Source organism: Metarhizium album, assembly GCF_000804445.1.
Source record: "Metarhizium album ARSEF 1941 chromosome Unknown scaffold_1, whole genome shotgun sequence".
NCBI classification, from domain to species: domain Eukaryota; kingdom Fungi; phylum Ascomycota; class Sordariomycetes; order Hypocreales; family Clavicipitaceae; genus Metarhizium; species Metarhizium album.
This window is the reverse complement of record NW_024467575.1, coordinates 1,847,459-1,858,464: the sequence shown is the minus strand read 5'-3', so window position 1 is coordinate 1,858,464 and position 11,006 is coordinate 1,847,459. Positions and strand designations below refer to the sequence as shown.

At 55.3% G+C, this 11,006-nt stretch overlaps 3 protein-coding genes across 3 annotated transcripts; 2 read left to right on the top strand and 1 right to left on the bottom strand.

Moving 5' to 3' along the window:
* Nucleotides 1-44: 44 nt before the first annotated feature.
* On the bottom strand, nucleotides 45-1,034 carry MAM_00531 (cytochrome-c oxidase chain VI; the record flags this gene model as incomplete). Its single annotated transcript, XM_040819330.1, has 4 exons — nucleotides 45-163; nucleotides 324-441; nucleotides 549-594; nucleotides 871-1,034. The coding sequence occupies 4 exons, from the start codon at nucleotides 1,032-1,034 to the stop codon at nucleotides 45-47; spliced, it is 447 nt and encodes a 148-aa protein (XP_040682595.1).
* A 1,079-nt stretch (nucleotides 1,035-2,113) lies between these two features.
* MAM_00530 (elongation of fatty acids protein 3) lies at nucleotides 2,114-3,345 on the top strand (the record flags this gene model as incomplete). Its single annotated transcript, XM_040819329.1, has 4 exons — nucleotides 2,114-2,521; nucleotides 2,584-2,653; nucleotides 2,719-2,931; nucleotides 3,002-3,345. 4 exons carry the CDS (start codon nucleotides 2,114-2,116, stop codon nucleotides 3,343-3,345), a joined length of 1,035 nt encoding a protein of 344 aa, XP_040682594.1.
* Nucleotides 3,346-4,980: 1,635 nt separating this feature from the next.
* Nucleotides 4,981-6,998, top strand: MAM_00529 (F-box domain protein; the record flags this gene model as incomplete). Its single annotated transcript, XM_040819328.1, has 2 exons — nucleotides 4,981-5,297; nucleotides 5,363-6,998. The coding sequence occupies 2 exons, from the start codon at nucleotides 4,981-4,983 to the stop codon at nucleotides 6,996-6,998; spliced, it is 1,953 nt and encodes a 650-aa protein (XP_040682593.1).
* Nucleotides 6,999-11,006: the final 4,008 nt, after the last annotated feature.

Sequence of the window (11,006 nt, the reverse complement as noted above, 5' to 3'; positions counted from 1 at the left end):
CCTTTCCTACTCTTAGAGTCCTGGATATTGTTTGGATATTGGCTTTATTTCTCCTCAGGATACAGGTCCTCCTTGAGAGGGACGCCGAGCTCGTCCCGGAGGACCTTGAGCTCGTTGAGGTATTGGTCGTACTGGCCCTTGTTTTCGACCTTGGCCTTGACGCCTGCATTGAGATGGCGGGTTAGCTTGGGGGAATAAAGAGTTTGTGCGTGAGTGTAGCAATGGGCAATCCGTTGGGAAAGGACCGGGACAGTTGGTTGCAGTGCCGGCTGCCGAGTGAGTGATGCTCCGGCATGCCAATTGACTGCGGCGTAAGAACGTACCCTCAAAGATGCGGACAGCAGTAGCAAAGTCGTTAACCCTCCGGGCGGCCCTGAGGGCGGCAGCGATTACAGAAGTGGAGGGGACGAGGTCGTAGGCGAAGGCGTTGTTCAGGTTGCGCTGGCCAATGGGGATTAGTATGGATCGTGTATGACCGCGATAGACTGGACGCTTGTTGGTGGCAGAATGGCGGCGGCGGCGTCAAAATGTTCATGTGCAAAACGTACCTGGAGTTCAAAGACATCCTGCACGCCGTCAAACTCCCTCTCGAATCTGGCATTGATCACGAGTTAGCCAATTGGAACTTTTGGAAGTCCGTCCTGCGGCTTCCGGCCATGCCTTTCGATACGGGCGTTGGCATGTGCAGCGCGGCACGAATATTGCGCTCATCCGGCCCAGCTGGGCGTCTTGGAGTCGTTGCAAGTATCCGGGACGTGCGCAATTCCGAGCATGCTCTTTGCAAAAAAACACGGGCAACACACGCGAGCCAGCGTCGTACGCAATTCGGGAGCTTCAGCCACAGTATGCGAAGACAAGGAAATTGCTCACCTGGCAGTGAACTCCTCAAAGGTCTCCTCGGCGTGCTCGCTTCGTCGGGGCATTGACGTGCTGAAGGCGCGGACCATCAGGGGCTGAGCGGCGGGCCGAGCGGCGTTGCGGGCGAGAGTGGTTGAGACGCGAGCGGCTACGCGGAGCAGGGAGACGGAGGCCATCGTGGGAGCTGTGGTGAGGGGGGTCGCGGCAAGAAGACGACGTAGATATCGATGTCAATGATGTGGAACTCGAAGGGCAGTTTGTGGTTTTTTCGGCCTTTGCCTTTGGCTAGAGGTGAAGCACATGGGCTGATGGGAATGACTAAGCCGTTGGTCGGTGCTCTCTCCCGGTGTGGGGGCAAGAGTCTATTATGTAATCAAACCCAGTTGATTGATTCCCTCCTTCGAAGGTGCCGGGTTCGAGCCGAGGAGGATCCCGATTCCCAACTAATAAGACATTTTGCATTCAAAGATACACCGTCCACAAGGAACCAGTACGAGAGTAAAAAGTACCAGCAACTCCCAGCCATACAAAGGGCTGCATTATGCTTATCAAATCACAGGGCAATCAAGGCCTGATTCTAGTGCAATCAGGGTACCGATCAGCCCAGGAGTGCAGAAAAATGGGACCGCTTTAACGTCTCTGATCAGTCCCGAGATGCCGAGTTTTTTTGCCTAGGAGCTTGTCCCCGTCACGTGATGCATCTCTCAAGGCTCAACAGTCAAGCAGGTGTGGGGCGATGATTGGGCGGGCATGGCAATCCCCGACGAATCACATGCGGCTTGCCAGATGTGTCAAGTGCAATTGGAAATTTCCCCTTTCGTGGGCCTTCCGTCGGGTGGTCTTTGATTCCGCCGTAGTGTCTCCTCGTCATCCTCACCCGTTTCTCCTCCTTCCCTTCCTCCCCTTCCCATTCCCATTCCTTCTTATCCAGCTCGTCCATCATCGTGTGTATTTTATTAATTGTTCGGCTGATAGCTTCTTTGCTCGCAAAGAAGCATTGCCAATTCAGCGTTTTCGAGTCATTCCTTGGTTCTGTTCTTGTTGTGCCGACCCGTGCCCGCGCGTTGGAACTAAACGGTCCTTGTCGCGTCGTTTGAGTGTTGGTCAACGCCGCCACAACTCAAATCCTCCGGAAGCCACCAAGGGAGAGTGCATTCAAAACGAGCACCCAGCGACCGGACCTGTCCCCTTTTGCACAACGCAAAGACCGAATTGCCTGCCGCGGCTCGCCAAGTCCCGACTTCCATCTCGCAACATGTCCGGCTTGCTTGAGCAGCTCCCGCTGCCTACGATCGACCGTCCTTTCGGCGTCCATCTATGGCCCATCTTCAGCAAGGCCTGGGAGGCCGTTGTTGGGTATCCGGCTGAGGAATTCAAGTTTGTGCCTTTTGAGACTCCCATGTCGACGCTAAAGTCGACGTCCATCTTCATCGTGATCTACTACATGATTATTTTTGGTGGTCGCGAGTTGATGCGCAGTCGTGAGCCCTTCAAACTCAAGTCGCTCTTCCTCATTCACAACTTCTACCTCACTGCCATCAGCGGTATTCTCCTAGTCCTCTTCATTGAGCAGCTGGTTCCCGAGCTTTATCACAATGGTGTCTTCCACGCCATCTGCCACTATGATGGTGGTTGGACTCAGCCCATGGTTGTACTGTACTACGTATGTACGACTGAATGACGCGGCACACCTGTGCTTCAGTATTCGACTAACTAAGTGCCCAGCTCAACTACCTGACCAAGTATCTTGAGCTATTGGATACTGTCTTCCTCTTCTTGAAAAAGAAGCCATTGAGTATGTTTATCCTCGCCGGGAATCACAACTGCTGACGCGATTCGCTAATCTCTCCGTGTCTGCAGCTTTCCTTCACTGCTACCACCACGGTGCGACTGCTCTTCTATGCTATACCCAGCTCATTGGTTCTACGTCGGTTTCTTGGGTTCCGATTACTCTTAACCTGACTGTTCACGTCGTCATGTACTGGTATTATTTCCAGAGCGCTCGTGGCATCCGTATTTGGTGGAAGGAGTGGGTCACTCGTCTCCAGATCATCCAGTTCATCATTGATCTTGGTGAGTGACGCGTGCAAATGAACCGCTGGAGACGGAGGAGGGCTGCTTGCTAATTTTCTGGCACTCATAGGCTTCGTATACTTCGCCTCATACACCTACTTCACGTCGACCTACTTCCCCTGGCTACCCAACGCCGGCAAATGCGCTGGCGAGGAATTCGCTGCCTTCTCTGGTATCGCTATCCTCAGCTCGTATCTGGTTCTCTTCATCTCCTTCTACTTTGCCACCTACAAGAAGGGCGGTAAGAGCACCACCCGCAAGTCTCTGCGACGCATGTCCCAGGCTCCTCTTCCCGACCCTTTGCACGTGCAGGCTGCTGTCGCTGCCAACAGCAAGAGCAACAGCCACGCCAACGGTGCCAGCACTACTGGAGCCAAGACGAATGGCGCCACCACTCGCTCTCGCAAGGCTTAGACATGCGTCCGAACCGTGGGCTCCAAACTTGCCAGTACTGGCGGAGACTTGCTGCTTGGAGAGGGAAGACGGGGCTCAGACCCCCCAGCTTCGACTCGACTGTCTCCAGAAGAAAGAAAGCTGAACTCGCTAGCAACCTACCCTAAGCTCTTGCGATGGCAGCGATGAAAAATTTTCGGCTTTGCTTGTACAAAAGTTGAACTTCATTTATTTTTTTATTAATACAAGGGGGATTGGGAATTGGACTGGGGGTGGAAGTTGTTGAGAGGGTTTCACGATGCACAGCCCCAGCGAGGGGCGATTTTAATACGTCTTTGACAGTCATGACAACAGGAGGTCGGCTGATGAATGTTTGCACGGTTTCACATTTGGGTTCGAGGTTTAGCATGGCAGGAAGGGTCAAGCTGGGACAGAGTCTCAGTGCTGAGCTGGGGACCTCAGCCGAGCGATGGGCTTTCAAACCATGCGCACGCATTGCGAACTGGGGTCTCTCTTGTTCTGTCGACCTCTGTACAACCGGTGCATAAGAGCGCGCTCCCGGTTCGGGGCGTGCACAACAATCTACAGAAGGTGGTAATATAAAGGATATTGGCAGGAAGGCGCGCGTTGAGCTTGTCAGCTCGAGGCATGTTGAGCTTGTGTTGAGCTTGAGCACGAGGGGCATGGTGGCGGCCTGTTGATTGGACATTTCATGCCCTTGCTCAACTGGCTTCCCCCCCATCCCACCCCACCAAGGGATATTAATAAAAAGCGGGAGCTTGCCTGTGGGGCTAAAAAACGAAACAAAACAAAAAGAAACTGGGCTGTGATCCCCGCCGACAGCCGTATTGCAACGGAGTTGTGATGTATTCATCATCAGTGTCCACGGCTGACACTTTCGCTGTCGCCTGCCTAGGGAAGGAAGCGCTCGCTGGCTGGGCGGGCTGGGGTGGCGCTGCCTCGAGTCGCTGGCCAGGCGAATGCTCCCCCATTCACGTCCATGCCCACGCACATGCACATGCACATGCATGGGCAGGGCACATGCACACACTTTGCGCCCAACGGCCACATCGTCGCGTCTTGGTGGCGGCTGTTCTCCGTCTCTCTCAATCTCCTCCTTTCCTTTGTTATTTTTACACTTCCGTCAATGTGACACGGCGCATTTTGCCATCTTTGACAGCCAAACGGAAGGCGCGGCGCAGCCCTGTGCTTCCTGCCTGTTGCGAGTCGAGGGACGGGGCGCCCCGGGCGAGGCAGGAGCGCCCCTCAGCCGCCGCCGCAGGCTCGCAGCCCAAAGCAGAAGAATAACTACCACCAGCCTGGCTGTCACCTCGTCCCTTCCAGTCGTTTGTTTGTTTTGCAGCCGAGACAGCAGCACGACGACTGGATAAGAGAAATCGAAACAGACCATCTGGCATGTATTTGCGTTGGACAAAACAGCCTTGCCTCCGGAGACGAATGTAGCCTTCGGCGTTGAACTCGCTTTCAACACTACGCACGATATCGTCCGCTCCCCTCAAGCGCCGAAAGCTGACCTCACTTGCTCCACCGCGCGGCGCCAACTTCCTTGGACATCAGCCATTTCCATATGGTGTGCTTACCAGGCTAAACACCACGGCATTTTTTATTTTTTTTTTCCCTTCAAGTAGCTTCGTCATGAGGTTGCCGTTCAGGAAGAAAGATAAGAAGCGGGACGGCCCGACGTCGCCGGTGCCAGCTGAGTTTCACTCCGTCGCTGCACTGAATTCTTTGTGCTCCCCGCCGTCACAGCTCTCTGCGCGCATTTTGGCCAGACTGCCGCGAGAGGTCATGGTGCGGATTTTCACAGCTGTCTGCCCGCAGGCACTGGATGAGACTTATGAAACTTGTGAAGAAAGTGCGAAGGACGAGGGTTGTATGCTCTGTGACGTGCGGGACCTTTCGCATTGCACGCAGGTAAATCGTCCATGGCGAAGAGTCGCCCTCGGCATCCTGTACGTTTACTCCCGAGCAATTCGCTCCCGAGGGCTATCAAAGCTAACGTGCATGTGGATTGCAGATATCACAGTGTTCGGATCGATCCCGTTCACTATTGTAGGATGGAAGCTTTCTTGGCGGAGCAGCGAAAGAAGAAGTCCCGATTCAACAAGAACGGAATCCCCGAAGACCCAGCGCTTGCACGATTGAAATTGCTACGCCGAACCGTTCGCGATGACCCCACGGGAATCGGCAGGGTGGTGGAATTTCTCAAAACTCCATACATGATTCGAGAGTCGTGCCATGTAGAGTTAGCACAGACGATTGCCGTGCTACCCAGGCTCAAATATGTTGATCTCCCGGAGGGCATGTTTTGCGATGACCCTGCGTATACGACGTTGCGACTGGAAGTACAAGCAAGATGCCCCGGAATCAGGAAGACGACGTATGCCAACGGCGCGGAGCACAGCTTTGCCGCGCTGGTGTCGGGCCAAATCTGGCAGGAGCTCGAAGTGCTGGAGCTGACTGGCTTGAAAATCGAACCGCAGCTGCTCAGGGCGGCCTTGTCTTGCTTGTCTAAGCTTCGCGCCCTCAAGGTCTCGGAAACATATAGCCTTTCAGACGAGGTTCTGGCAGCCGACGAAGACCTGCCTATTCTGCCTGCCTTAGAGGAATTGATTCTCAAGGATACGCCCAGTCTAACTTCAGCTGGGCTTATGGACTACCTCTCCACTAATGAGACACAGCAAGCCCTCAAGGTCCTGACCCTTAAAGACACAGGCATCCAACCTTGGAGGCTGCAAGAAGTTCTGGACATGGGTCCGTCGCTCAAGACGTTGGCCATTCAATCCAAGGTGTCTCAGCAGTTTCCCTCCAACGAGCCCATTCAGCTGCTGGCGCACAAAGGGCTGAGGACACTCCGATACGAAATATCGGGCGCATCGTCAGCAGGCCCGTTTGCAACCCAGGGATACTACTCTTACCTTTCAAACTCGGTGTTGGCAGGGAATCTCCCCAGACTGCGCAGAGTGTATGTACTTGACGAACAGTTCCCCCAGCAATTGCAAAATCTGCCCCCTCCAATGGCAAATTTTGCTGGGGGTCGGGTTCGGACTTCATCCAACCCACCCAAACGCACGATACCGTCGGTTCGAGTTTCGCCCCCAGACTCGTCAAGCCCGTTGACGTCCCCTACCCGTCAAGGGTTTGGCAGCCTGTCGTCCCCCGCTCGTCCAAGATTTGGCAACGTATCATCACCTACCCGCAAGGATTTCAGCAACATGGCGTCTCCTGTCCGCCAGAACTTTTCAAGTGCTGCCAGTCAGAAGCGTCTCAGTTCCAACAACCCGTTTGCGCAGGCAGCCGGTGGTTTGCCCCCAACACAGACGCTTGAGATATTCACCAAGAGCAATGAGCTTGGTCAGTGGAACTTTTCTCGTGTTGATTCGTTCACAGGAGCAGCAGCAGGGCCACCGCGTCGTCCGACTAGCAGCTACGGGCTGGATGCAGACGTTGCGGGCCAGGACTGGGATCGCGGCGAAGCACGACGAAGCATCATGATTAGGAATGGAGCGAATGGTTTCTCGCCGATGGCAGCAGATGGCGAAGATGGCGGAGTTACATTTGGTCCCGTTCCAATACCGGGCGGTGCGGACCCATTGACACCAAGGAGCAGCGCAGGCGATGTAAGGAGGTCCAGAGGTATGGGAAGCAGATAAAGGATAGTGGGATGGATGGATGCGGAACGGACTAGGAGATGGCACGGGGGATGTGAGGCTCTGCCTCGGATATTGACGACACAATCATGACCTGGGCGAGAATGACTGAGCGGCGCAGGATGGCAAATTGCAATAGGGCGAATCTACCGCGTCTCGTGAAATAATGTACATGTAGGAGGAGCAGGAGCAGGAGCAGATACAGATGCCAAAAATGCCTAGGTGTGTCAGGGTCAATTGCATGCATGGATCGAAAGTCGAGCCACTTGTCAACAAAGCCGCGACACACCGTCGTGACATGCCGTCATCCAGGACCCGTCAACGTCGCATGTGCATGCCGGACGGACAAATGTTGGATTCTCGCGCCCCATGACCTGCCGGGCCCCCTAGATGACAGTCTCTGATTAGTATATCGTCAGCAGTGGGCACGTTGGGGCCCCAGCCCGCGCACGCCGTGCGACGTCGACGCACGCGCGGGAATGCAGGTGGGCCGCGGAGGGCGCGACAAGCCATGAATCACGGTGGTGATGATGATGATGATGATGACGATGACGATGGGACTCGGGGCTATGCCAACTGCCACGGCGCGTCTCTCGTCCTTGCAGAAAGCAGAAAGCAGAAAGCAGACAGCAGACAGCAGACAGCGCCGCCTTCTGCCTTCTTTCTGGGTTGGGCTTCGCCGGGCGTTCGTCAGCCGCGGCCTCGTCGGCAGCCAGCCGGCGTCGACCCAATAAGCGCCCGTGCCGCGGCGGCATCGCGCCCCGCTCTTCCCCTTTTCGCAGAGGGGGGGGGGCCGGCGCTGACACGCTGACACAATGCGCCGTTGTCGCGCGTCTCCTCCCCCTCTGTCTGTCTGTCTGCCAGGACTCAGGTACGTAGCTCCGCGCTCTGAATTGCCAAAAAAAGCACAGCGGCGCACAGCCCGCAACCACCCCTGCTTGTGGCTGGTGGCTTTGACCCAGCCACCACAGCGTCGCTCACGTGGTGGCGCCTGGAAGCGCCCCACTCCGCTGGCCAGGTGCTCCGTATAGGGTATAGGTATAGGTATCGGAACCTGCGCGGGATGTGGGCGCTGCAGGTCCGCCGCAGCGTTACGGGGTACCGGTACTTTGGACAGTGCGGACCGTTCTCTGCCCGGTGGCCGCTGCTGGAATGGAAACATGACTACGGCCACTATGTTCGGAGTACTCCGTACTGTATATTGGGCTGGCAGGTGACTTGACGGCTGTGAGTCAGTCCGCGCACTCGGCTCTAAAGTCCAAAGGAAGCTGGGAGCGCTCCTTTGCTTTTTTACGGGCGATTGATTGATTACAACTTGGCCGCTATGTCATGCCCAGAGGTTGACATGATGATGGCGCCATGCACGGCGGATGATGGCTGAAACGAGAACTGCCCGCCTACTTGACGCGGAGTGTTGCCTACGGAGTACCTGGTGGTCACTGCCACGCGAAGATGCTGGCGTGCACTGATCAGACGGTTTTGTATTTGCCCTGTTTCGTTTCAATAAACTCCATTGTTCATGTCGCTAGGGCCATTTGTTTGAAGGGGGGATGAATCCCTTCATTACCTACCGAGTACCCCGCGGGATATGGGAAGGGGGACAAAAGTACACACGTCTCACCGCGGTACAATCATGATAAAGCCGCGTATCATGACTGTGTCATTATCGTCTGTATGTCGACAACCAAGTGAACCCAGGGCGGCGGTCAGAGCACAAAGAAGTCGACATTCGGTAGATGCGTCTCTCGTGACGCCGCACAGCGGACGATTTTGGCGCAATACCCGTCTCAACCCCTCCGAGACGCTTCACACATCGTATTGAGTTTGATGGGGATTCAGAGAAAATCTAGAGAATTGGGAATTCACGTGACGCGCCGTGAATGCCGTTCATCATGTGCCGCCAAATACTAGAACGATATGGCGTGTTGGTCTTGCCAGAGAGACGCAAAAGGAAAAGTCAAAAGTCGGTCTGGCTGCGGACCCTGCGTTGCAACTACGGGAAAGCCACCCTCGGACTATTGAAGAAACAACCGGAGCAGCTTTGCCCATGCATCTGCGACCTGTGGTTCTCAGCCACTGCCACTGCATTATGTATGGTGTGTACTCCGTACTGGGTCGTCTGGTGTAGGCAGCCTCGGCTCGAGTCCACATTCCGGCTGTTTGCCGCGCGAGGCAGATCTCACGATGCGTTGTAACTTGCCGTCGGCAGGGCATGTATGGCGCGGGAGTCATGGCAATGCGAACTAGCCTTCTGTTAGTTGCGTTTTATACGTGTTTTCGAAAACGTTGTGGCTTTGGGGTCGAGTACACTGTGCGCAAGCATCCGGTTAATAGTAAGCGTCGTGGTAACGGCTTTTAATAAACCACAAATGCGGGTATTATTTATAGGCAACTTCTCACATGCCACCTCGCCGGTTAGCACCTGTGAGACAAGACCTGAGACATGATGATAGTTGGACCATGAATCAGACACTGCGCGATAAATGCTCTCGCCCAGAGCAATGTGTACGAGAAGTGTCCGCGTGAGCCTCCCAAAGACTATCCTCGGGTGTGAGGCGTGAAGCTCTCGGGTACCATCCACCTGTCTACCTTTCCCATGGAGGACCTGCGCCGAGTGGCGGTCCGCTGAGTGTGGTTGAGGCAGAAACTCGGCGCCATGAATCGCCGAGGGAGAAAAGACGACGTCGTCCGTTGCACCTGAGACTAGGCCGTCTTTTTTCAACTTTCACCCATCAAAGCCTGCCAACTCGGATAAGCCGATATTTGCCGTTTCAGCGAACCCAAGCCCAAAATAGGGGACAGAGGGGCAAACCTAGGATCGTCGCCCAGACTGATAAGCGTCAGGTGCGTCATCAGTAATCACCCGTCAAATCGGAGAAATCCCATCTCCACATCCACCCGAGGAAGAATACCAAACAACAGCTTCCGCCTGACGGACTGTGCTCCGTTACAGGGCGCGCACTTGAGGAGGTAAGAGTCGAAACAAGAGGCAGCACAACGCCGTTGTTACAGAACGAGTGTTGAAGGGCACAGAGTCAGAGATGGCTTTCACGACGTCTCCGACAGCCGTTACTTCGTTGGAGCCTTTTTTTCTTGTCGTTGCTACTGGCCGTCGTGGTGGTCGAGGCTGTGCCCAATCACGTCCAGCATGTCGCACAAAGCCACATTGCTGCAGCGCTTTAGGCTTGAGCCCCCAACGGTCTCGGAATGCCTTCAGGCTCACCCGGCAGATCGTCTTGACCACTTGCCACCCTGGCATCCTCTTTACTACATGCTTGTGGCATGATTTATTCCTGTTCCCCATGGTTTTGTAGTTTGCGAGGACTGTCAAGACTTGTACGCCCCTCGTGGGTGGCCATCATCAGCGTCCCCCGAGAAGGAATGCGGGCCACAAGACAAGGAACCGGCCCAAGGGCATCGTCCCATCAAAGACACAGCCAAGCGGCGTCGGAGGTATCGTAGGGTGTGCCTCGCAACCCATCGGAAATGGTGGCGACAAGCCACTTCTGACAGGCAACGACCATCCAACCATCCAGGCCAGCCTCTCACCCATGATTGGGATTAAGCAGCCTGGGCTGGGCATCCGAACGTACGAATACAACTTAGGCTTTCGCCAGAGCACAGATACGGCCGGCGGGGCTAGTGGTCGTGGTGTCGTGGTGGTCGGTCGTCTCCGTGGTGGTGGTACGTAGTAGTAGTAGTAGTTAGTGGGCGGCATCTCGGAACGAATGAATGACTGGCTCTGCTTTCCCCAACTGAGGGAGCTGGCCAGCCTGCCCGAGGATGACCGACTTGCGACGGCGCCCACAAATATACGAGGACGAACCAGGCCCCGGCGCGAAGACCTGCGTGAATAGTGACCAGCACTGGATCATACTGCGCCGGCAACCGGTCCAAGATGGGTCGTCTGTGGTCAAGACGGCAGATTTGGCGATGCTGCAAGGAAATCTGAATCCGCTCAGGCGTGGTAGGTTATTTTCTCGACGTTGGAGACGGAGACGGAGACGGAGT